At 58.6% G+C, this 23,901-nt stretch overlaps 4 protein-coding genes across 8 annotated transcripts; 3 read left to right on the top strand and 1 right to left on the bottom strand.

Annotated features, from left to right (window-relative positions):
• The first annotated feature begins 952 nt into the window (after positions 1 to 952).
• NOP53 (NOP53 ribosome biogenesis factor) lies at positions 953 to 8,039 on the top strand. Its single transcript, XM_054052816.1, has 13 exons — positions 953 to 1,181; positions 2,095 to 2,159; positions 2,249 to 2,333; positions 2,411 to 2,619; positions 2,729 to 2,799; positions 2,876 to 2,971; positions 3,448 to 3,552; positions 4,670 to 4,840; positions 5,395 to 5,570; positions 7,074 to 7,140; positions 7,460 to 7,536; positions 7,857 to 7,913; positions 7,999 to 8,039. The coding sequence occupies exons 1-13, from the start codon at positions 982 to 984 to the stop codon at positions 8,003 to 8,005; spliced, it is 1,386 nt and encodes a 461-aa protein (XP_053908791.1). The 5' UTR covers positions 953 to 981; the 3' UTR covers positions 8,006 to 8,039.
• A 1,162-nt stretch (positions 8,040 to 9,201) lies between these two features.
• Positions 9,202 to 12,524, bottom strand: LOC104066005 (gap junction delta-2 protein-like). Of its 3 annotated transcripts, none has more exons than XM_054052820.1 (3): positions 12,412 to 12,524; positions 10,869 to 10,988; positions 9,202 to 10,198 (listed from the first exon to the last, which is right to left on the bottom strand). In XM_054052820.1, exons 1-3 carry the CDS (start codon positions 12,480 to 12,482, stop codon positions 9,376 to 9,378), a joined length of 1,014 nt encoding a protein of 337 aa, XP_053908795.1. In that variant the 5' UTR covers positions 12,483 to 12,524; the 3' UTR covers positions 9,202 to 9,375. The 3 variants fall into 3 exon arrangements, with proteins under 3 accessions (XP_053908795.1, XP_053908796.1, XP_053908797.1); XM_054052821.1 differs by having other exon boundaries at positions 9,203 to 10,198; positions 10,907 to 10,959; positions 12,412 to 12,513; XM_054052822.1 differs by lacking the exon at positions 10,869 to 10,988 and having other exon boundaries at positions 9,204 to 10,198; positions 12,412 to 12,522.
• A 2,235-nt stretch (positions 12,525 to 14,759) lies between these two features.
• Positions 14,760 to 18,011, top strand: SELENOW (selenoprotein W). Its single transcript, XM_054052831.1, has 5 exons — positions 14,760 to 14,846; positions 15,673 to 15,697; positions 15,794 to 15,847; positions 15,934 to 16,008; positions 16,801 to 18,011. Exons 1-5 carry the CDS (start codon positions 14,812 to 14,814, stop codon positions 16,873 to 16,875), a joined length of 264 nt encoding a protein of 87 aa, XP_053908806.1. The 5' UTR covers positions 14,760 to 14,811; the 3' UTR covers positions 16,876 to 18,011.
• A 1,604-nt stretch (positions 18,012 to 19,615) lies between these two features.
• On the top strand, positions 19,616 to 22,698 carry LOC104065914 (histone H3.3A). 3 transcript variants are annotated; one of them, XM_054052829.1, is made up of 4 exons: positions 19,616 to 19,736; positions 20,941 to 21,084; positions 21,273 to 21,426; positions 22,130 to 22,698. In XM_054052829.1, the coding sequence occupies exons 2-4, from the start codon at positions 20,957 to 20,959 to the stop codon at positions 22,256 to 22,258; spliced, it is 411 nt and encodes a 136-aa protein (XP_053908804.1). In that variant the 5' UTR covers positions 19,616 to 19,736; positions 20,941 to 20,956; the 3' UTR covers positions 22,259 to 22,698. The 3 variants fall into 3 exon arrangements, with proteins under 3 accessions (XP_053908804.1, XP_053908805.1, XP_053908803.1); XM_054052830.1 differs by having other exon boundaries at positions 19,626 to 19,740; XM_054052828.1 differs by having other exon boundaries at positions 19,672 to 19,732.
• Positions 22,699 to 23,901: the final 1,203 nt, after the last annotated feature.

A 23,901-nucleotide genomic window follows, 5' to 3' on the forward strand; every position in this document is an offset into this window, starting at 1 on the left:
AATCAGCAGAAGGTTTCCCCGTGGGGGAAATAAATCCACTTCAAAGCGAAACGGGAGGCGAAACGGAAAGTGTTTCAGCGGATTCGCTCCGTTTATTCGGTGGCACAAAAGTTGGGGGTGGGGGAATGTGGGGTTTGGGGGTGTACGGAGAGGAGAAAACTCTTCTTCGTGGGGGTCAGAGTGCTCCGAGGTTGGGCAGAAGGGAATCGTAGAACCCTGGAGGGGTTCGTGTGGGGAAAGACCTCAGAGATGGTCCAATCCGACCTCGTGCCGCGGGCGGGGACACCTCCACGCCTCGGATCGGGTCCCTCCAAGGCTTTTCCGTAGCATCACGCAGTGGGTTGGGTTGGAAGGGACCTCGGAAGCCGTCCGGTTCCAACCCTGTGCCGTGGGCTGCGACACCTTCCTCGGGATCCGCTCGGTCCAACAGGTTGGGGTGGAAGGGATATCCAAGATCGTGGGATCATGGGATGGGGGGGTTGGAAGGGACCTCAAAGCCCATCCAGTGCCAACCCCTATGGATCCCTGTGTTTCTGAGACCTCCCCAATATGGCGCCCCTCGCCCTTCCATGCCCTTCCCAAGATGGCGTCTGTGACCTTTCCAACATGGCGCTTATGCCCTTTCCAAAATGGCGGTTATACCCGTTCCAAAATGGCGGTTATGCCCTTTCCAAAATGGCGGCTTTGCCCTTTCCAAAATGGCGGCATTGCCCTTTCCAAAATGGCGGCTTTGCCCTTTCCAAGATGGCGGCTATGCCTTTGCAACATGGCGGTTATGCCCTTTCCAAGATGGCGGTTATGCCCTTTCCAAGATGGCTGCACACCCCTTTCCAACATGGCGGCTCAGCCCTCCCCAAGATGGTGCCTTCACCCTTCCCAATATGGCGTCCCCGCCTTTCTCCGCCCACCCCAAGATGGCTACCGGAAGTCGCTTCCCTTTTCTTCCGGCTTCCGCGCGGTCGTGGCCTTTCCTCTGGGGCTATGGCGGCGGCGGTGAGTTCCGCGCCGTTCTTGGCGCTCGGGCCGAGCTGCCGGGACCCCCGCGCCCCCCCGCGCCGCCGCAACCGCGGGCCCCGCAACCGCAAGAAGGGCTGGAAGCGCTGGGCCGGCCCCGAGGCGCGCCTGGGCCGGGAGATCGGCGACTTCCTCGAGGATGTGGGGCTGCAGCAGCGGGCGACGGGGTGAGGGGGGGCCCCTGAGGGGGAGATGGGGGGGCTCTGAGGGGAGAGGGGCGGCCCTGAGGGGAGATGGGGGGGCCCTGAGGGGAGAGGGGGGCCCTGAGGGGGGGGGGGGGCCCTGAGGGAAAAGAGGGGGGCCTGAGGGGGAGATGGGGGGCCCCTGAGGGGAGGGGGGGGCCCTGTGGGGAGAGGGGGGTCCTGAGGGAAAAGAGGGGGGCCCTGAGGGGAGAGGGGGGGGCCCTGAGGGGAAAGAGGGGGCCCTGAGGGGGAGAGGGGGGCCCTGAGGGGAGAGGGGGGGGCCTGTGGGGAGAAGGGGGGCCCTGAGGGGAAAGAGGGGGGCCCTGAGGGAAAAGAGGGGGGGCCCTGAGGGGAAACAGGGGGGGCCCTGAGGGGAGAAGGGGGGGACCTGAGGGGAGAGGGGGGGCCCTGAGGGGAGAAGGGGGGCCCTGAGGGGAAAGAGGGGGGGCCCTGAGGGGAGAAGGGGGGGCCCTGAGGGGGAAGAGGGGGGCCCTGAGGGAAAAGAGGGGGGGCCCTGAGGGGAAACAGGGGGGGCCCTGAGGGGAGGGGGGGGGGCCCTGAGGGGAGAGGGGGGTCCTGAGGGAAAAGAGGGGGGCCCTGAGGGGAGATGGGGGGGCCCTGAGGGGAGATGGGGGGGCCCTGAGGGGGAGAGGGGGGCCCTGAGGGGAGAGGGGGGGCCCTGAGGGGAGAAGGGGGGCCCTGAGGGGAAACAGGGGGGGCCCTGAGGGGAGAAGGGGGGGACCTGAGGGGAAAGGGGGGGTCTGAGGGTAGGGGGGGGTCTGATGGGTTTTTGGGGGGGAACGAGGGGGTCTGCTGGGTTATTTGGGGGGAACGAGGGGCTCTGCTGGGTTTTTGGGGTGCAGCGAGGGGGTCTGAGGAACGAGGGGCGTCTCCATAGGGGCCTCATCGCGGAGCAACCGGATGAAGGGCTTTTCTTTGTGGATACAGGGAATGACGAGAAAGGTGAGTGGAGTTTTGAGGAGAAAGGGGTTGAATTTCTTGGGGTTTTGGGGTAACACCTCAATTATTTTGTTATATGCGTCCCCCCCGAGATCGGAAACAAAACAAAGGAAGAGAAAAGCCTTTACGCGTCGACCTCATCCTGCAACCGGATTCCAAAGTTCCGGCTCCGAAGGAGTGAGTGCGCGATACGGATATTTGAGGGGGAGAGGCAGTGAGATTTGGGGTTAAATCCCTTTTTTTTTGGGGGGCAGTATTTTAGCTCATCAGATTCCCAACGCACGGAAAGAAAAACGCCGCCAGGAATTTTGGGAGAAAAAAGCCGAAAAAGGGATTTTACCGCGTTGCGAACGGCGCCTCCAGGCGAGGTTGAGGCGGGGAGCGATCCCGAAGGAAAAAAAACCTTTGGAAAAGGGGCGTTCGGATCCCGAAAGGAGTTTTTACGACATTTGGGCGGCAGAAAGTAAGGAAAAAATAAACCCACAGGATTTTGGGGTTAATGGGGTGGGGGGGGACGTGGATTTGGTGTCCCGGTGGGAATCGGTGCTGGGATTCATCTGGAATTCCAACAGATCCTTTGGAGCGAGCGCTGGAGGGACAGGACGAGTGGTTCCTGCAGCAGACGAAGAAGCGGAGGGTGAAAGTGAGTTTGGGGTTCAGAAAGGGGGGGTTTGGGAGGGCTGAACCCCCAAATTCCAGCTGCTTTACCCCTCTCCCAGCGTCCCGCCAGGCTCGGAATGAAGCCGTCGGATGCTCCGGCTGTGGAAGTGATCGCACCGGGGGGGTCCTACAACCCCACCTTCGAGGATCACCAGGTTTGGGGGGGATTTGGGGACCCCCCAGGATTGGGAGGGGGGTAATTTAGGGATCCCCTAAGTTTGGGGGCTCCCCAGGGTTTGGAGACTGGGATTTGGGGAACCCCTGGGATTGGGGGGTGTCAGGGATGGGGAGGGGGACTTTGGGGGAACCCCCACCAAGAGTGGAGGGGGGATTTGAGGACCCCCTCAGCTTCACGGACCCCAAAGTTTGGGGGTGTTCTGCATGAGGAGAGGGGATTTGGGGACCTCCTGGATTGGGGGGCAGAGATTTGGGGGTCCCAAAGGTTTGGAGGAGGAGGATTTGGGGATCCCAAAGGTTTGGAGGATGGGATTTGGGGGTCCCAAAGGTTTGGAGAAGAGGTGGATTTGGGGGTCCCAAAGGTTTGGAGGATGGGATTTGGGGTCCCAAAGGTTTGGAGGATGGGGTTTGGGGGTCCCTCCGGATTTGGGGGTGACGGGAGGCGTTGGCGCAGGCGCTGCTGCTTCGGGCGCACGAAGTGGAGCTGCGGAAGAAGAAGGAAGAAGATAAGGTGGAAAAGCAGCTCCGGATTCCATCCGGCACCGAACTCCCCACGGAGGTGAGGGGGGAACCGCGGATGGGTGGGAAACGGCGGCATTTAGGGGTGGATCTGATCCATGGATCCATGGATGGAGGATCTCCAGAGGGATTGGGACAGGGGGGATCCATGGATGGAGGATCTCCAGAAGGATCGGGACAGGGGGGATCCATGGATGGAGGATCTCCAGAGGGATCGGGACAGGGGGGATCCATGGATGGAGGATCTCCAGAGGGATCTCCAGAGGGATCGGGACAGGGGGGATCCATGGATGGAGGATCTCCAGAGGGATCGGGACAGGGGGGATCCATGGATGGAGGATCTCCAGAGGGATCGGGACAGGGGGGATCCACGGATGGAGGATCTCCAGAGGGATCGGGACAGGGGGGATCCATGGATGGAGGATCTCCAGAGGGATCGGGACAGGGGGGATCCATGGATGGAGGATCTCCAGAGGGATCGGGACAGGGGGGATCCACGGATGGAGGATCTCCAGAGGGATCGGGACAGGGGGGATCCGTGGATGGAGGATCTCCAGAGGGATCGGGACAGGGGGGATCCACGGATGGAGGATCTCCAGAGGGATCGGGACAGGGGGGATCCGTGGATGGAGGATCTCCAGAGGGATCGGGACAGGGGGGATCCATGGATGGAGGATCTCCAGAGGGATCGGGACAGGGGGGATCCATGGATGGAGGATCTCCAGGGGGATCGGGACAGGGGGGATCCATGGATGGAGGATCTCCAGAGGGATCGGGACAGGGGGGATCCATGGATGGAGGATCTCCAGAGGGATCGGGACAGGGGGGATCCATGGATGGAGGATCTCCAGAGGGATCGGGACAGGGGGGATCCATGGATGGAGGATCTCCAGAGGGATCGGGACAGGGGGGATCCATGGATGGAGGATCTCCAGAGGGATCGGGACAGGGGGGATCCATGGATGGAGGATCTCCAGAGGGATCGGGATAGGGGGGATCCATGGATGGAGAACAGGAATGTTCCTGTTGGAGTCTCCATTCACGGAGAGCTTCCGAAGGTCTTATGATGAGGCCCTCGGAGCTGCTTCGGCGGCGCTTGGACTCCGTCCTCTCTGTGGTCTTCTCCACCACAAATTCCCGGTGGTGTTGTTCCGCAGGAGTCGCTGCTGCTGGAGCAGTGCCAGGGGCTCATCCCCGAATCCGATGATGATGAGGATGAAGAGCCGGAGCCGACGCCAACGGAGCCCGACGCCATCCGGATAACTGCACCGCGCCGTGAGAAGAAGACGGAGCAGCAGCGGCGCCGGGAGAAGGAAGCGCGGGAGCTGGTGAGGTTGCCGTGACGACGACGCGGTTGGCGTGACGCCGCCATGGTTGGGTTGATGCAGTTGGTGTTACGCCGCCATGGTTGCGTTGACGCCATTGGCGTTACGCCGCCATGGTTGGGTTGACGCCGTTGGCGTTACGCCACCATGGTTGGGTTGATGCAGTTGGCGTTACGCCGCCATGGTTGGGTTGATGCAGTTGGTGTTACGCCGCCATGGTTGCGTTGACGCCATTGGCGTTACGCCGCCATGGTTGGGTTGACGCCGTTGGCGTTACGCCACCATGGTTGGGTTGATGCAGTTGGCGTTACGCCGCCATGGTTGGGTTGATGCAGTTGGCGTTACGCCGCCATGGTTGGGTTGATGCAGTTGGCGTTACGCCGCCATGGTTGGGTTGATGCAGTTGGCGTTACGCCGCCATGGTTGGGTTGATGCAGTTGGCGTGACGCTGCCATGGTTGCGTTGACGCGGTTGGCGTGACGCCGCCATGGTTGCGTTGACCCGGTTGGCGTGACGCCGCGGCGGTAGGGGTGACGCGGTGTCGGTTGCGCCCGTAGGCCACGCGGCAGCGTTTGGCGCGGTTGGCGCGGTGCCGCCGTCAGGAGCTGTTCCGGCTGCGGGCGCTGCGGCTGCAGGTGTCGCAGTGGGAGGCGGAGCTGCGGCGGCGCCGTCAGGCGCGACTGGCGAAGCGCAGAGCCAAAGACGCGCTGCCCCGGCGCCTCGGGAGCCTCAGGTGGGAGACCGGAACCCCCGCATCCGTTCTGGATCCCACGATTCCACCCCCGATCCCTTCAGGATCCCCCAATTCCACCCCCGATCCCTTCAGGATCCCCCAATTCCACCCCCGATCCCTTCAGGATCCCCCAATTCCACCCCCGATCCCTTCAGGATCCCCCAATTTCACCCCCGATCCCTTCGGGATCCCCCAATTTCACCCCCGATCCCTTCAGGATCCCCCAATTTCACCCCCGATCCCTTCAGGATCCCCCAATTTCCACCCCCGATCCCTTTGGGATCCCCCAATTTCACCCCCGATCCCTTCAGGATCCCCCAATTCCACCCCCGATCCCTTCAGGATCCCCCAATTCCACCCCCGATCCCTTCGGGATCCCCCAATTCCACCCCCGATCCCTTCAGGATCCCCCAATTTCCACCCCCGATCCCTTCGGGATCCCCCAATTTCACCCCCGATCCCTTCAGGATCCCCCAATTTCACCCCCGATCCCTTCAGGATCCCCCAATTTCCACCCCCGATCCCTTCGGGATCCCCCAATTTCACCCCCGATCCCTTCAGGATCCCCCAATTCCACCCCCGATCCCTTCAGGATCCCCCAATTCCACCCCCGATCCCTTCGGGATCCCCCAATTCCACCCCCGATCCCTTCGGGATCCCCCAATTCCACCCCCGATCCCTTCAGGATCCCCCAATTTCCACCCCGATCCCTTCAGGATCCCCCAATTTCCACCCCTGATCCCTTCAGGATCCTCCAATTCTTCCCCCGATCCCTTCGGGATCCCCCAATTCCACCCCTGATCCCTTCCTGCCGCTCAAATTCCTCTAAGACACCTCCAATCCCCCCAAATCCCTCTAAGATTCCCCAATTGCCCCCCAAAATCCCTTCCTGCTCCCCAAATCCCTCTACGACCCCCCCACTTTGCCCCCAAAATCACTTCCTGCCCCTCATATCCCACTAAGACACCCCAATTCCCTCAAAAAATCCCTCTAAGACCCCCCAATTCCCCCCCAAATCTCCCTGAGACCCCCCACTTCCCCCCAAAATCCCTTCCTGCCCCCCAAATCCCTCTAAGACCCTCCAATTCCCCCCCAAATCCCTCTAAGACCCCCAATTCCCCTCCAAACTCCCTTCCTGCCCCCCAAATCCCTCTAAGACCCCCCGATTCCCCTCCAAACTCCCTTCCTGCCCCCCAAATCCCTCTAAGATCCCCCAATTCCCCCCCAAACTCCCTTCCTGCCCCCCAAATCTCTCTAAGATCTCCCAATTCCCCCCCAAAATCCCTTCCTGCCCCCCAAATCCTTCTAAGATCCCTCAATTCCCCCCAAAATCCCTTCCTGCCTCCCAAAATCCCTCTAAGACTCCCCCGATTCCCTTCAAAATCCCTTCCTGCCCCCTAAAATCCCTCTAAGACTCCCCCCAATTCCCCCCCAAATCCCTTCCTGCCCCCCAAATCCCTCTAAGCCCCCCCAATTCCCCCCATATCCTCTCGTGCCCCCCAGGTATGAGGATCCCGCTCTGGACGTGCAGCTCAGTGACGAGTTGGCCGATTCCCTCCGCACTCTCAAGGTTGGCGAATCCTTTCCTTTGGGATTTGGGGGTGTCCCATCACTTTTTGGGGGGGGGCAGCAGCACCCCGAGATGAGACCCATCCTTGCGCTACGAGTATTCCCGGAATACTCGGGAATGTGAAGCCATTCCGGGGTCCCGCGGCCGCGTCGCGCAGACGAGGCTGTGGGAGCTGAGGGTGCCGCTGCACCCCCTTCTTTTTTTGGGGTGGGTGGGGGTGGGGGAGCCTCTCTAGGCCCCCCCCAAAACCTTCTGCCCCCCCAAAACCTTCTGCCCCCCTCCGGTTATGCCGGTGTCCCCCAACATTCCCATTTTGCAGCCCGAGGGCAGTGTTCTGCGCGACCGCTTCAAGAGCTTCCAGAGGCGCAACCTGATCGAACCGCGCCAGAGGGCCAAGTGCGGGGGGGCGGCTTGGGGGGCTGGGGGGTGACTTGGGGGGCGGGGGGTGACTTGGGGGGCAACTTAGGGGGCGGGGGGCGACTTAGGGGACCAGGGGGCTGACTTAGGGGGTGGGGGTGGCTTGGGGGGGCAGATTAGGGGGCAGGGGAGCAACTTAGGGGGTGGGGGGTTGACTTGGGGGGCAGGGGGACGGCTTAGGAGGCAACTTGGGGGGCAGCTTATGGGGCTGGGAGGCAACTTAGGGGTCGGGGGGGCCTCTTCCTGCCCCATAGATTTGAGCGGAGACCGATTTAACCCGTTTCCATGTGTTTTTCCAGGTTCAAGAGGAGATATCGGGTGAAATACGTGGAGAAAAGGGCGTTCCGGGAAGTGACGTGAGTTGGGGGGGGGTGAAGGGGGGGCGCTATGGGGCAGCTGTGGGGCAGAGCTCCCCCTGACCCCCCCCTCGCTCTTTTCCAGGCTGTGACCGTGATCCCAATAAACCCTTTGGTTCGGAGCCGTCTCCGCTGGTTCTGTGTTGGGGGGAAAAAGGGGGGGGACAAAGCGGGGGAGGGGGAAAAAGGGGGGGACAAAGTGGGGGTGGAAAAGTGTGTGTTGTCCCCGTCCCCCCCTTCTCTCCGGGGGGGCTCCGGCAGATGGCGTCGGGCTCCGACCCCCCCGCGGCGGGATTAGAGCCGCAAATCCGGGAGGGGGAAGGGGAAAAGGGGGGGGAAGGAAGAAGAGCAAAAGGGAAGGGGGAGAAGGAAGAGAAAAGGGGGGAAGGAAGAGGAAAAGGGGGGAAGGAAGAGGAAAAGGGGGGAAGAAAGAGGAAAGGGGGGGAATGAAGAGCAATGGGAGGAAGAATGAGGGGAAAAGGGGGAGGAAGAGAAGAGAAGAGAAAAGGGAAGAAGGAGGGGAAAAGGAGGGAGGGGGCAAAAAGGAAGAAGGAAAAGGGGGAGGAAGAAGAGAAAAGGGAGGAAGGAAAAGGAATAGGGAGAAAGGGGCAAAAAGGAAGAAGGAAAAGGGGGAGGAAGAAGAGAGAAAAGGGAGGAAGGAGGAAGGAGGAGAGGGAAAGGAGGAGGCAGAAAGGCAAAAAGGAGGAAGGAAAAGGGGGAGGAAGAAATGAGAAAAGGGAGGAAGGAGGAAGGAAAAGGGGGAGGAGAAGGGGAAGGAGGAGAGGGAGAGGGATAAAGGGGCAAAAAGGAGGAAAGAAAAGGGAGAGGAAGGAAAGAAGAAAGGAATTAGAGAAGGGGTGGAAAAGGGGAGGAAGTATGGAAGAGGAGAAAGGAAAAGGGAAGGGAGGATGGAAATGGGGAGGAGGAAAGGGGGAAGGGAGGGACGAGGAAGGGAAAGGGTTGGAGAAGGGGGGGGAAACGGAGAGGTAAAAGGGAGGAAGGGTGGAAAGGGTTTGAAAGGAGGGAAAGGGGGGGTTGGCCCCCCCCGGAGCAGCGTCGCAGAACGCTCCATCCCTTTATTTACACCGGGAGGGGCTCTGGAATAATGGAACAATTCCATTTCTTCCATGGAATAAATACCGCGTCCCGTCCCCCCATCCTCGCACCGGAAAGAGGTTGAGCGACACCAGTCAAGGGCAGAAAAGGGGGGGCTCTGCCCCCCATCTTCCGTGGAATAAATACCATACATTCCCCCAGTTCCCTCCCAGTTCCCTCCCAGTTCCCTCCCAGTTCCCCCCCAGTTCCCCCCCAGTTTCCCCGTCGGGGTGCGGTCGGTGGGCGCAGCCCCACTTCCCGCTTGCACCATGAAGAGGTCGAGCGACGCCCGCCCTTACGGAAGACTCTTTTTTTTGGGGGGGGGACACCCCAAAAACGTGGGGTTTTGGGGGCAGCACCGTTCACCTCAGACGTAGGCGGATTCGCTGGACTGCGTCCGGCCGAGCGGTGGAGCCGGAACGGGTGGAGAAAGGTCTTTTTTGCGAACTTCCACCAAGGATTTGCGTCGCGCTTGAACGCCGCGTACGGCGGCTTTGACTTTGCGCCAACCCAAGTGGTTGAGTTCAGCCAAATTGAGGAGAACGCAAACGCCGCTGACGGCGAACATGAAAACCAAAAAGACCGTCTTCTCCGTAGGCCTCGAGACGTAACATTCCACTTCCTTGACGCAAGGATAACGATCGCACTCAAAAATAGCCGGAACGTTGAATCCGTAAAGGAAATATTGCCCGGCGAGGAAGCCGATCTCCAAGGCATTGCGGAAGACGACTTGGATGACGTAGAAACGGGAGATGCCTTCTTGCCGCTTGGTTTTGGAGCTGCGAGGAGGTCGTGGGGGTGGCCCAGATGGTTCCTTGGCTTCCAAACAATCGGATTCATCCTTGCATCCCGTCTCCGGGCCGGGTGCCAGCACCCCGTTGATGGGTTTGGTCTTCTTGGTTTCGCGGTTGTCCAGGAGGGGGTAGAGGAAGGAGTAACGGCGTTCCCGTTGTTTGGCCGACTGGTGGACGGAGTAGGTGATGAAGCAGAGACTGGGAGTGCAGACCAGGATGATCTGGAAGACCCAGTAACGGATGTGGGAGATGGGGAAGGCTTTGTCGTAGCACGCTTGGTTGCAACCCGGTTGCAACGTGTTGCACATGAACATGGTCTGCTCGTCCTCGTAGACCGTCTCGCCCACGATGGCCACGATGAGGATGCGGAAGATGACCACCACCGTCAGCAGGATCCTGGGAGGGGGGGAGGGAAGCGGAGGAGGAGTGACCGTGGGTTGGACCTGGAGAGTTGGGTCCTACCTGGATCTAAACACGGGGATCCTACCTGGAGACCTCGGTCTGACCTGGACGCGTGGGTTGGACCCGGACACGTGGGTCCTACCTGGAGACGTGAGTTGAACCCGGACACGCAGGTGGTGGAATGGGGATGTGCGCGTCCTGCCCGGATGTGGGGGTCGGACCTCAACACGGGGGTCCTGTTTGGACCTGGATGTGGGGGTCCCACCTCGACGTGTGGGTGGGACATGGACACATGGGTTCTACCCGGACATACAAGTCCAAGCTGGACATGTGGGTTCCACCTGGACATGTGGGTCCTACCTGGATGTGTGGGTCTGACCTGGATGTGTGGGTCCTACCTGGAGATATGGGGCCTACCTGAACATGTGGGTCCTACCTGGAGACGTGGGTCCCACCTGGAGATATGGGGCCTACCTGGACATGTGGGTCTGACCTGGGGATGTGGGTCCTACCCAGACGTAGGAGTCCTACCTGAATGTGTGGGTCTGACCTGAAGACATAGGTCCTACCTGGAGATATGGGGCCTACCTGGACATGTGGGTCCTACCTGGATGTGTGGGTCTGACCCGGATGTGTGGGTCCGACCTGGAAATGTGGGTCCTACCTGGAGATGTGGGTCTGACCCAGATGTGTGGGTCCTACCTGGAGACGTGGGTCCGACCTGGACGTGTGGGTCCGACCCGGATGTGTGGGTCCTGCGTGGATGTGTGGGTCCTCCTTGGCCCTATGGGTCCATGTGGGCCAGGTGGGTCCCCTCAGCCCCCCCCGACCTTGACCTCAGTGCGGCCCCCGGGGCTGGGGGGGGGGTGGGGCGCAGGGCCGGGGGGGACACGGGGTGCAGGGTTGGAGAGGTTTGGGGGGAACATGGGGTGCAGGGTTGGGGCGGTGGGGGGTTCAGGGTGCAGGGTTGGGGGGGTTTGGGGGGGTTTGGGGGGGACACGGGGTGCAGGGTTGGGGGGTGCTGGGTTGGGGATTTGGGGGGGACACGGGGTTGCAGGGTTGGGGGGTGCCGGGCTGTGGGCTTGGGGGGGACAGGGGGTGCAGGGTTGGGGGGTGCCGGGCTGTGGGTTTGGGGGGGACACGGGGTGCAGGGTTGGGGGGTGCCGGGCTGTGGGTTTAGGGGGGACACGGGGTGCAGGGCTGGGGGGTGCCGGGCTGTGGGTTTGGGGGGGACACGGAGTACAGGGTTGGGGGGTGCAGGTGGCAGGAGATCCTCTCTCCTTCCGCCCCCTCCCCAGGAATCCCCCCCGCACTGTCCCCCTCCCCACAGTGTCCCCATTGTCCCTTGGGGGTGACAGCAGTGGTGGTGGGGTACATCTGGGGGGGCAGGGGGGGCTCTGGGGGGGCTCTGGGTGTGCAGGAGGGGACCTGTGGGAACGGGGGTGCCGACACTGGGGGTGCAGTCTGGGGGATGCGGGGGGGGGTGTCTGGGGGTGCAGGAGGGTCTGGGGGGGGGGACAGAAGGGATCTGGGGGGATGCGGGGGGGGGGGGTGACACGGGGGGGACAGAAGGGGTCCTGGGGGGGGTCTGGAGGAGAGAGTGACACAGAGGGGGTGCGGGGGGTGGTCTGGGGGTGCAGGAGGGGTGCAGGGTCCGAGGGTACCCCAGGAGGGGGTTCCTCGGGGGGTGCAGGGTCGGGGGGTGCCCCGGGGGGAGTTTCTCGGGGGATTTCAGGGTCGGGGTCTCCCGGGGGGGGGGGTTCCTGGGGGGGGTGCAGGGTCGGAAGGTGCCCCGAGGGGGGGTTCCTGGGGAAGGGTGCAGGGTCGGGGTCTCCTGGGGGGGTTCAGGGTCGGGGGGTGCCCCAGGGGGGGTTGTTCAGGGTCGGGGTCTCCCGGGGGGGGTTCCTGGGGGGAGGGTGTTCAGGGTCGGGGTCTCCCGGGGGGGTTCTGGGGGTGTTCAGGGTCGAGGGGTGCCGCGGGGGGGGTTCTGGGGGGGGTGTTCAGGGTCGAGGGGTGCCCCGGGGGTGGTTCTGGGGGGGTGTTCAGGGTCGGGGTCTCCCGGGGGGGGTCCTGGGGGGCTGAGGGTCGGGGGGTGCCCCAGGGGGGGTTGTTCAGGGTCGGGGTCTCCCGGGGGTGGTTCCTGGAGGGGTGTTCAGGGTCGGGGTCTCCCGGGGGGGTTCTGGGGGCGCCCCCCCCCCTTTGCTGACCTGCCGATCATGGTGGAATGCTGCTGCACCGCCGCCTCCAGCAGCCGCTCCAGGATGGTCCATTCGCCCATGGCTCCCGGACCGGGGGGCGCCGAGCCCGGGCCCCCCCTCCCCCCCCCACCCCCCGGAGCCCCCCGGGCCCCCCCCGCCCCCCCCCCCGCCCCGCGCTCAGCGCCGCATCCGCCGCTCTCAGCAACGGGAGCGCGCGGAGCGCCGGACGGGAGCGCGCGGGGGGGGGACGGGACCGGGGGAGGGACTGCCGTCACGCTGGGGGGGGACTGGGGGGGACTGGGCAGACTGGGGGAGGCACTGGGGGCACTGGGTGGTACTGGGTTTACTGGGAGAGGCGCTGGGGGTACTGGGGGAGGTACTGAGGTGTTACTGGTTATACTGGGGGAGGTACTGAGGTGTTACTGGTTATACTGGGGGAGGCGCTGGGAGTACTGGGTATACTGGGGGAGGCGCTGGGGGTACTAGGGAAGGTACTGAGGTGTTACTGGTTATACTGGGGGAGGCGCTGGGAGTACTGGGTATACTGGGGGAGGCGCTGGGGGTACTGGGGGAGGTACTGAGGTGTTACTGGTTATACTGGGGGAGGCGCTGGGGGCACTGGGGGAGGTACTGGGGTGGTACTGGTTATACTGGGGGAGGCACTGGGAGCACTGGGTCTACTAGGGGAGGTGCTGGAGGGAACTGGGTATACTGGGGGAGGTACTGGGGTGGTACTGGGTATACTGGGGGAGGCGCTGGGGGTACTGGGGGAGGTACTGAGGTGTTACTGGTTATACTGGGGGAGGCGCTGGGGGCACTGGGGGAGGTACTGGGGTGTTACTGGTTATACTGGGGGAGGCGCTGGGGGCACTGGGGGAGGTACTGGGGTGGTACTGGTTATACTGGGGGAGGCACTGGGAGCACTGGGTCTACTAGGGGAGGTGCTGGAGGGAACTGGGTATACTGGGGGAGGTACTGGGGTGGTACTGGGTATACTGGGGGGACTGGGGTGGTACTGGGTATACTGGGGGAGGCGCTGGGGGTATTGGGGGAGGTACTGGAATGGTACTGGTTATACTGGGGGAGGCACTGGGGTCACTGGGTATACTGGGGAAGGTGCTGGGGTGGTACTGGGTATACTGGGGAAGGTACTGGGGTGTTACTAGTTATACTGGTACTGGTTATACTGGGGGCACTGGGAAGGCAGTGGTTATTCTTGGGGGCACTGGGGGGCACTGGTTACACTGGAGAGACACTGGTTATACTGGGAGGCACTGGTTATACTGAGGGCGCACTGATTGTACTGGGGGTGCACTGGGAGGCACTGCTTATACGGGGGGGCACTGGGAGGGACTGATTATATCGGGGGCACTGTTTATACTGGGGAGGAACTGGTTGTACTGGGGATGCAGTGATTATACTGGCGGGTATTGGGGGACACTGGTTATACTGGGAGGCAGTGGTTATATCGGGGGCACTGTTTATACTGGGGAGGAACTGGTTGTACTGGGGATGCAGTGATTATACTGGCGGGTATTGGGGACACTGGTTATACTGGGGGGGCACTGGGAGGCACTGGTTATATCAGGGGGCACTGGGAGGCACTGGTTATACTGGGAGGCAGTGGTTATATCGGGGGGCACTGGTTATACTGGGGGGGCACTGTTGTACTGGGGGCCGTTGGGAAGCACTGGTTATGTCGGGGGGCACTGGGAGGCACTGCTTATACTGGGGAGGCAGTGGTTATATCGGGGGGCACTGGTTCTACTGGGGGGGCACTGAGAGGCACTGGTTATACTGGGAGGCAGTGATTATATCGGGGGGCACTGGGAGGCACTGGTTATACTGGGGACCATTGGGAGGCACTGGTTATGTCGGGGGGCACTGGGAGGCACTGGTTATACTGGGGAGGCAGTAGTTATATCGGGGGGCACTGGTTATACTGGGGGGACACTGGTTGTACTGGGGGGCACTGGTTATATTGGGGGGGCACTGGTTGTACTGGGGGGGCACTGGTTGTACTGGGGGGCACTGGTTATATTGGGGGGGCACTGGTTGTACTGGGGGGCACTGGTTATATTGGGGGGGCACTGGTTGTACTGGGGGGGCACTGGTTGTACTGGGGGGCACTGGTTATATTGGGGGGCACTGGTTATATTGGGGGGGCACTGGTTGTACTGGGGGGGCACTGGTTGTACTGGGGGGCACTGGTTATATTGGGGGGCACTGGTTGTACTGGGGGCACTGGTTGTACTGGGGGGCACTGGTTATATTGGGGGGGCACTGGTTGTACTGGGGGGCACTGGTTGTACTGGGGGGGCACTGGTTATATCGGGGGACACTGGTTATACTGGGGGGACACTGGTTGTACTGGGGGGCGGTGCCGGTCCCCACCGCGCAGGCGCAGCCATGGCCGAGCCGCTCCGTGTGTCTGTGCTCTATTGGTAGGGGGGGGTTCCTCGGTTTTGGGGGGTCCCTGTTCTTTCGGGGGGTCCCTGTCCATGAGGGGGGGGCTCTGTTTCGGGGGGGACTCTTTGGTTTTGAGGGGGTCCCGGTTTTGGGGGAGGGGTCTTTGGTTTTGGGGAGGGGTGGTTTTGGTTTTGGGGGGTTCCCTGTTGTTTGGGGGTTCCCTGTTTTTTGGGGGGTTCCCTGTCCATGAAGGGGGGGGTATCTCTGTTTTGGGGGGGGTCCCTGTCCATGAAGGGGGGGGTATCTCTGTTTTGGGGGGGTCCCTGTCCATGAAGGGGGGGTATCTCTGTTTTAGGGGGGGTCCCTGTCCATGAAGGGGGGGGTATCTCTGTTTTGGGGGGGATCCCTGTTTATGGGAGGTGTCTCTATTTTTTGGGAGGGTCTTTGTTTTTGGGGGTGAGTCTGTTTTGGGGGTGTCCCTATTTTGGGGGGTTCTTTCTTCTTGGGGAGGAGTTCCTTGTATTTGGGGGGTATCTCTGTTTCTTGGAGCGGGCCCTATTTTTGGGGGGGGGGCTGCTCTTGGGGGAGTTCCTTGTTCTTTGGGGGGTGTTCCTTTTTTTTGGGTGGGGTTCCCTGTTCTTTCGGGGGGTCCCTGTTCTTGCAGGGGTTCTTTGGGGGGGGGTCCTGTTGTCTGAGGGGCTCCCTGTTCTTGGGGGGGTCCCTGTTGTTTGTGGGGTTCCCTAATCTTGAGGGGGGGGTGTCCTTGTTCTTGGGGGGATGTCCCTGGTTTTGGGGGGGTCTCTGTTTTGGGGGGTCCCTTTGCAGGGATCCCCATGTGCTGACACTCCCTCTCCCCATCAGCGGGGCCTGAGGTTACAGCCCCAAGGTGAGCCCTGACCCCCCCCTTTGCCACCCCCAAACGATCTGGGGGTGACCCCCTCAAAACAGACCTTGGGGTGACCCCCCCCCATGTCGTTCCCAGTTCCAACAGCTCAAGCGGGAGCTGGAGAGGCGCTTCCCGGGGCTCCTGGAGGTGGTGAGTTGGGGGGAGGGGGACAGGAGGGACATGGGGAGGACACAGGGGGGGCACAGGGTGAGGTGACCCCCCCGTGTCCCCCCCAGACCGGTGAGGGCACGCGGGAGGTGACGGGATGGTTTGAAGTGACTGTGGGCGGGCGCCTCGTCCACTCCAAAAAGGTGGGTGCCTCCCCCATTCCCAGTGTGCCCCCCCATTCCCAGTGTGTGTGTCCCCATTCCCAGTGCTGTCCCCATTCCCAGTGTGTGTGTCCCCATTCCCAGTGCTGTCCCCATTCCCAGTGTGTGCCCCCCCATTCCCAGTGTGTGTCCCCATTCCCAGTGTGTGCCCCCATTCTCAGTGCGCCCCCCCATTCCCAGTGTGTCCCCCCTCCATTCCCAGTGCTCTCCCCATTCCCAATGCTCCCCCCCATTCCCAGTGCTCTCCCCATTCCCAGTGTGCCCCCCCATTCCCAGTGCTGTCCCCATTCCCAGTGTGCCCCCCCATTCTCAGTGCTGTCCTCATTCCCAGTGTGTCCCCCCATTCCCAGTGTGCCCCCCCATTCCCAGTGCTGTCCCCATTCCCAGTGTGCCCCCCCATTCTCAGTGCTGTCCCCATTCCCAGTGTGTGTCCCCCCATTCCCAGTGCTCTCCCCATTCCCAGTGCTCTCCCCATTCCCAGCTTGCCCCCCCATTCCCAGTGCTGTCCCCATTCCCAGTGTGTCCCCCCATTCCCAGTGCTCTTCCCATTCCCAGTGTGCCCCCCCATTCCCAGTGTGCCCCCCCATTCTCAGTGTGTCCCCCCATTCCCAGTGCTCTTCCCATTCCCAGTGCTCTCCCCATTCCCAGTGTGCCCCCCCATTCTCAGTGCTGTCCCCGTTCCCAGTGTCCCCCCTCCATTCCCAGTGCGCCCCCGTTCCCAGGTCCCCCCCATTCCCGGTGTCCTTGGTCACAACCCTTTGTCCCTCTTGCCAGAATGGCGATGGCTTCGTCGACAGCGACGCCAAACTCCAAAAGATCGTGGCTGCCATTAAATCCCGCCTGGCGTAGCCACCGCCCTCCGCTCCGGCATCCTTAGGGAAGCTGCGGCACCACTTTCCCCCTCCGGCATCTCCGCCGCCATCCGCGTCCCTGGTGCCGGCCAAGTGCTCCATGACGGGATTGGCTGAAACGCCTGTCGGCACGAGGCCATTCCCAGATGCTTCCGCGCGGCGTCGCCGGCACGAGGGCGGCTGATGGCGTCGAGCATCATCTCCCGCCCGGATCCTTTCCCTCCGCACCAAACGCCTTCGCCGATTTCTGGATGCGCCGAGTCTTGTTTGGGGCATTTTCATCCCAGCTGAGAGCGTTCGCTGAGCCTGTGGGGTGAAAAGAGGGAAAAATGGGTGAAAAGAGGGAAAAACGGGTGAAAAGAGGGAAAAACGGGTGAAAAGTAGGGGAAAAACATTAAAAATACGGAGGGGAAAGCTTAAAAAATAGGAGAAAAGCTTAAAGAGAGGGGGGAAGTGTAAAAAAAATAGGGGAAAGGGTCAAAAAGTAGGGGAAAAGGGTTGAAAATAGGGAAAAACGGTTGAAAAATAGAGGGAAAGAGCTAAAAAATTGGGGGCGAAGCTTAAAAAATAGGGGCAAAGGTCAGTAAATAGGGGAGAAATGGTCAAAAAGGGAAATGGTTGGAAATAGGGAAAGCTTGTTGAAAGGGGAAGAAAGTTAAAGTGTTGGGGGGAAGCTCAAAAAGTAGGGAAAAAGCTTAAAAAAATAGGGGAAAAGCTTTAAAAATAGGGGGAAAGTGTAAAAATAGGGAAAAAGCTAAAATAATAGGGGAAATGGTCAAAAAGTAAAGGCAAGCAGTTGAAAAATAGGGGAAAGTGGTTGGAAAATAGGGGGATAAGCTTAAAAAGTAGGGGGAAAAATAGGGGAGAAGGTCAAAAACTGGGGGGAAAAGTCAAAAAAATAAAGGAAAAGGTCAAAAAGTAAAGGAAAGAGGTGGAAAAGTTGGGGGAAAGGGTTGCGAAATAGGGGGAAATGTTGGGAAAGAAGGGAAAAAAGTCTTAAATCTGGAATAATTCTACAGGGATTGAATTGTTTTGCCCTCTCTTCCCTCCAAGTCGCAGCGCTCCGTTGCCTTCTGGAATTTTCGTGGCTCAGTGGTCTTTCTTGGAATAAAGTTATGGGAAATTTGAGCCGTTTGGGGTGGTTTTGGGTGTTTCTGGCAAGGTGGGAGCGGGGCAGCACCGTGGGATGGGGTCGGAGCTGCCCTCCTCCTGCTCTGCTGAGGTACCGGAGGGGATTTGGGGTGAAAGGCTTCGTTTGGGGGCGAAAGTTGCATTTTTGGGGAGATGGTGAAGGGGTTTTGGGGGAAAAAAATCACATTTTGGGGGAGTTTGAGGGGAAATTTGAGAAGAGGTGAGGTGAAAGTCATGGGGTTTGGGTATTTGTGAGGAGCTTTGGGGTGAAAGTCACATTTTTGGGGCATTTGTGAGGGGATTTGGCACGAAGGTTGCATTTTTTTGGGGGGGATTTGTGGTAAAAAAAATCCCATTTGGGGAAATTTGAGAAGATGTGAGGTGAAAGTTGTCCTTTTGTGGGAATTTGTGAGGGTATTTGGGGATGGAGGTGACTTTTTGGAGCATTTGTGAGGGCATTTGGGTTAAAAAAAATCATATTTGTGGAAAATGGAGAGGAAATGTGGGAAGATGTGAGGTGAAAGTCATGCTTTTGAGGGCGTTTGTGAGGGTATTTGGGGTAAAACATCACATTTTTGGTCAGTTTGAAGAGAAACTTGAGAAGATGTGAGGTAAAAGCGCTTTGGAGGGGAATTTGAGAAGGTATTTGGGGTGAAAGTCATGGTCTGGGGGCATTTGTGAGGAGATTCGGTAAAAAAAGTCCCATTTTTTGTAAGTTTGGAGGGAAATCTGAGACGATGTGAGGTAAAAGTCTAATTTCTGGGGTCTAAGAAAGTCCAATACCTGGTGTGAGGGCGTTGAGGGTGAAAGACGCTTTGGGCATTTTTGAGGGAACTTGTGGGGTGATTTCGGTTAAAATATCACATTTTTGGGTCAGTTTGAAGGGAAATTTGAGAAGATATGAGGTAAAAGTGTCGTTTCTGGGGTGTTTGTGAGGGGATTTGGAGTCAAAGTCACTTTTATGGGCATTCGTGATAGGATTTGGGGTAAAAAAATCACATTTGGGGAAATTCAAGGAGAAACGTGAGAAGATATGAGGTAAAAGTGTCGTTTCTGGGGTGTTTGTGAGGGGATTTGGAGTCAAAGTCACTTTTATGGGCATTCGTGATAGGATTTGGTGTAAAAAAAATCACATTTGGGGAAATTCAAGGAGAAACGTGAGAAGATGTGAGGCAAAAGTCTCATTTCTGAGGTGCTTGTGAAGGCAGATGGGGTAAAAGTCACAGTTTGGGGCGTTTATGAGGGGATTTGAAGTTAATGTCACGGTTTGGGGGATTCGTCAAAGGATTTGGAGTAAAATATCACCTTTTTGGTCAGTTTGAAGGGAACTTTGAGGAGATGCGAGGTGAAAGCCGTGCTTTTGGGGGAATTTGTGAGTGTATTTGGGGCGAATGACACGGCTTGGGGGCATTTGGGAGGGGATCTGGGGTAAACGATCACACTTTCGGTCAGTTTAAAGGCAGCTTTGAAAGACGCGAGGGTGAGGGCCGCGCGCAGAGAGCCGGGAGGCGGGGAAGCCCCAAGATGGCGCCGTCCCGCCTCGCCTGAGGCGCCCGCCCGCGCGCGCGGGGCATGACGGGAAGGCAGCCCCCCGCCGCCATTTTCTGCCGGGAAAGGCGGGAAGGGAAAGCGACAGCACCGACAGCTTCGCTGCGGGGATTTTTTTCCCCCCCCAACCCCACCCCCCCCCGCCTTGAACGGCTTCAGCGCCACCACCGAGCCGGGCACGTGGGTAACCGGGGGAGCGGGGTGAACGGGGGGGGGTTGGGCTCTGGGTGCGGTAATGGCGGCTGTTGAGGTTGGAGGGGGGAAACTATGGCGGGGGGGGGGGGGGGTGCGCCGGGGTCGCCTGAGGAGACGCTTCCTCCTCCTCCTTCCCCCCTCCCACTGAATTCCCGCCTTCCGCCTGGCGGTGCGCGCTGATTTGTGGCGGCGGCGCGCGGCGATTGGCTGAGGCGTCTGTCAATCACCAGGAGGGGGCGTGGCCTCAGCGGCAACGGCCAATTGGGCTGTGTAGCGTTGGTCACGTGCTGAGACGCGCAAAGGAGTCTGGGAGTTGTAGTCCAGACGCGCCAAAAGGGAGGGAGGGGGTGAGGAGCGGAGGGAAAAGTGATGGAACATGAAGGGAAAGGGTTGAGAAACGGGGGAGAAGTGATGAAAAACGCGGAGAGGGTTGTGAAATGGGGGGGAAAGTGATGAAAAATGTGGGGAAAGTGGTGTGAGATGGGGAAAAGGTTGAGAAAGGGGGAAAAGTGATGAAAAATGAGGGGAAAGGGTTTGAAATGAGGGAAGGGTTGAGAAATTTGGGGAATGGTTGAGGAATAGGGGGTAAAGTGATGAAAAGTGAGGGGAAAGGGTTGAAAATGGGGAGATAGGGTTGAGAAATGGAGGAAAATGGTTGAGAAATGGGGCAAAAGGGTTGAAAAATGGGGTAAAAGGGTTGAGAAATGGGGCAAAAGGGTTGGAAATGGGAGAAAGGGTTGAAAATGGGGGGAAAGGGTTGAGAAATGGGGGAGAGGGTTCAAAAGTGGGGGGACAGGCCTGAAAATGAGGATATAAGGTTGAGAAATGGAGGGAAATGGTTGAGAAATGGGGGAAAGGGTTGAGATGTAGTGGGAGAGGGTTGAGAAGTAGGGGAAGGGGTTGAAAATGGTGAGATAAGGTTGAGAAATGGAGGAAAATGGTTGAGGAATGGGGAAAAGGGTTGAGATGTAGGGGGAGAGGGTTGAGAATTAGGGGAAAGGGTTGAAAATTGGGTGAAGGGGTTGAGAAATGGGGGAAGAGGTTGAAAAATGGGTGAAATAGGGGGAAAAGGGTTCAGAAGCAGCGGGAAAGGGTTGAGAAATAGGGGGAAAATTGTTGAGAAACGGGAGAAAATGGAATGGCTGCTGTCACCCCCTGCCGACCGTGGCATTGTACCCCTCTCCCGCAGGCCCTGAGCGTCCGGCATGGCCCGCACCAAGCAGACAGCTCGGAAATCTACAGGCGGGAAGGCGCCCCGCAAGCAGCTGGCGACCAAGGCAGCCAGAAAGAGCGCGCCCTCGACGGGAGGCGTGAAAAAGCCCCATCGCTACAGGTAGAGCGGCTGGTGGCACCTGCAGCGCGGCCTGCGTCCTCGTCTCTGGGCAGGAGGGATCTCCAGAGGGATAATGATAATAAATAATTCCAATCTAACTAATTCCCAGATTCCAGCACCGGAAAGGCATGGTTTTACATCCCTAGAGTGACTTTTTACACCCCATTAACCGCTTCAATCTCTCGCAGGCCCGGCACGGTCGCCCTCCGAGAGATCCGACGATACCAGAAATCCACGGAGCTGCTGATCCGTAAACTCCCTTTCCAACGCCTGGTACGGGAGATTGCGCAGGACTTCAAAACCGACCTGCGCTTCCAGAGCGCGGCCATCGGAGCCCTGCAGGTGAGAGCCACGGCTCCAAAACGTGGATTCTCCAAGCTCTGGAGCTTTGGATTTGGCGGGAGCCGCTCCGAGGATGTGGAAAGAGGAGATCTGGGGTGGGAATTGGCCTGGAAAGAGGAGCTTTGGGGCAAGAATGGCTCCAAGGATGTGGAAAGAGGAGCTTTAGAGTGGGAATTGGTGCGGAAAGAGGAGATCCGGAGTGGGAATTGGCCTGGAAAGAGGAGCTTTGGGGCAAGAATGGCTCCAAGGATGTGGAAAGAGGAGCTTTAGAGTGGGAATTGGTGCGGAAAGAGGAGCTTTGGGGCAGAGATGGGTATGGAAAGAGGAGATTGAGGTGGGATGGGTGCAGAAAGAGGAGCTTTGGGGCAAGAATGGCTCCGAAGATGCGGGAAGAGGAGCTTTGGGGCAGGAATGAGTGTGGAAATAAGAACTTTGGGGTGGGAATGGGTGCAGAATGAAGAGCTTTAGTGCAAGAATGGCTCCAAGGATGCGGAAAGAGGAGGTTTTGAGTGGGAATGGCTCCGAGGATGTGGAAAGAAATAGGAGCTTTGGGGTGGGAATGGCTCCAATTCCTGCATTGATTTGGCCTCCGTTTTCACCAGATTCACCACACTGGAGGGGGATCTCAGGCTGACTCCGGTGTCCCAAACTGGAATGAAATCCCCTTTCTTGATCCCAAATCCCATCTCTTTTTCCTGATCAGGAAGCCAGCGAAGCGTACCTCGTGGGCCTCTTCGAGGACACCAACCTGTGCGCCATCCACGCCAAGCGGGTCACCATCATGCCCAAGGACATCCAGCTGGCGCGGCGCATCCGCGGCGAGCGCGCTTAGGGCACGCGGAGCCGGGCGGTAGGAGAGACTCCAGGGTGGGATCGAGAAAATTTGGGGAGGTTTGGGGGGGGAAAACTAGGGGGGGGGTGATGTTTCTCCTGCATAAAGCCGACTCCGATCCCAACAGCCAGGGCAAACCAACACTTCCGAGGGGTTTGTGAAACTTTGGGATTCTTTTTCCCCCCTTTTTGTACACTTCTTGGTTTTTGTTTTTTTTTCCCTCTCCGAGCAGCAAAAAAATATGGAATTTGGGGCTGGGAAGAGGGAGGGCGGGGGCACTTTTTGCAAACCTGGGTTTTCTACACAATCCTCGTGTATTTTTTGGGTGTAGACAGAGGAATTTTAGGGCCTTCGGCTCCCATTCCTGCTCCTGCCGGCTCTTCTCCGTGCGTTCCAGCTTTGTACCCTCCATGATGGAATAAAGGAAACTCATCCATGTGCACCGGATCCTTATTTCCTTCCTAATTAACCCCAGCCCTGCCTTATTCTTATTCTTATTCTTATTCTTATTCTTATTCTTATTCTTATTCTTATTCTTATTCTTATTCTCTTATTCTTCATTCCTTATTCCTTATTCCTTATTCCTTATTCTTATTAATAAACCCCCCTTCCCGTGGCCCCAAATTTGCAGATCTGAGGGTGATTTTGGGGTCTAAAGAGGGTGGGAGGGGGTTCCCCCCTTTCCCTTTCCGGGCTGGATTAACCCGGAGCGCTGACGTGATTGTTCCTGACACCCCGGCGTTAAATTTAGAGCCCCCCACCCTGAGCCACCCTTAATCGGGATTAGGGATCCGAGGGGGGGGGCACCTGAGGACGGGGCAGGAGGGGGTGACACCCCGGGAGAGCGCGGCCCTCGCTCCTCGAAGCGGCGCGGGAGAGGTTTGCGTGGAAAGAGGGGTTTGACGCAAGTGTAGGTGTATTTCTGACAAAAATAGGGACATTTTACCTCAAAGTAGCGATATTTATCCAAATCCAGGGATCTTTTACCTCAAAATTGGGATGTTTTACCCAAATCCAGGTATATTTTACCCAAATCCAGGTATATTTTATCCAAATCCAGGTATATTTTACCCAAATCCAGGTATATTTTGCCCAAATCCAGGTATATTTTATCCAAATCCAGGTATATTTTGCCTCAAAATTGGGATATTTTACTGAAATCCAGGTATGTTTTGCCTTAAACTTGGGATAGTTTACCCAAATCAGGTATGTTTTATCTCAAAATAGGGATGTTGTACCTGAAAATCAGGATATTTTACCTAAAACAGTTATGTTTTACCTCAAAATAGGGACATTTGACCCAAATCCAGGTATGTTTTACCTCAAAATCGGGATGTTCTACCTAAATCCAGGGACATTTACCTCAAAAGAGGGATATTTCACCTAAATCAGGTATGTTTTACCTCAAAATTGGGATATTTTACCTGAAACAGTTATGTTTTACCTCAAAATAGGGACATTTGACCCAAATCCAGGTATGTTTTACCTCAAAATCAGGATGTTTTACCCAAATCCAGGGACATTTACCTCAAAATGGGGATATTTTACCTGAAACAGTTATGTTTTACCTCAAAATCAGGATGTTCTACCCAAATCCAGGGACATTTACCTCAAAATCGGGGCTGTTCTACCCAAATCCGGGT

This window comes from Cuculus canorus, chromosome 37, assembly GCF_017976375.1.
Source record: "Cuculus canorus isolate bCucCan1 chromosome 37, bCucCan1.pri, whole genome shotgun sequence".
NCBI lineage: Eukaryota > Metazoa > Chordata > Aves > Cuculiformes > Cuculidae > Cuculus > Cuculus canorus.

Bases quoted from the DNA above. Each gene is read 5' to 3' on its own strand.
- NOP53 (XM_054052816.1), top strand. From the start codon at position 982: ATGGCGGCGGCGGTGAGTTCCGCGCCGTTCTTGGCGCTCGGGCCGAGC. The intron at 3,553-4,669 runs GTGAGGGGGGAA...GTTGTTCCGCAG, and splicing joins GCACCGAACTCCCCACGGAG to GAGTCGCTGCTGCTGGAGCA. The intron at 5,571-7,073 runs GTGGGAGACCGG...CGTGCCCCCCAG, and splicing joins CGGCGCCTCGGGAGCCTCAG to GTATGAGGATCCCGCTCTGG.
- LOC104066005 (XM_054052820.1), bottom strand. From the start codon at position 12,482: ATGGGCGAATGGACCATCCTGGAGCGGCTGCTGGAGGCGGCGGTGCAG. The intron at 10,989-12,411 runs GTCAGCAAAGGG...ATGGACCCATAG, and splicing joins CATTCCACCATGATCGGCAG to GGCCAAGGAGGACCCACACA. The intron at 10,199-10,868 runs GTAGGACCCACA...CCCCCCTCCCAG, and splicing joins GGTCAGACCCACATCTCCAG to GATCCTGCTGACGGTGGTGG.
- LOC104065914 (XM_054052829.1), top strand. From the start codon at position 20,957: ATGGCCCGCACCAAGCAGACAGCTCGGAAATCTACAGGCGGGAAGGCG. The intron at 21,085-21,272 runs GTAGAGCGGCTG...AATCTCTCGCAG, and splicing joins AAAAAGCCCCATCGCTACAG to GCCCGGCACGGTCGCCCTCC. The intron at 21,427-22,129 runs GTGAGAGCCACG...TTTCCTGATCAG, and splicing joins CGGCCATCGGAGCCCTGCAG to GAAGCCAGCGAAGCGTACCT.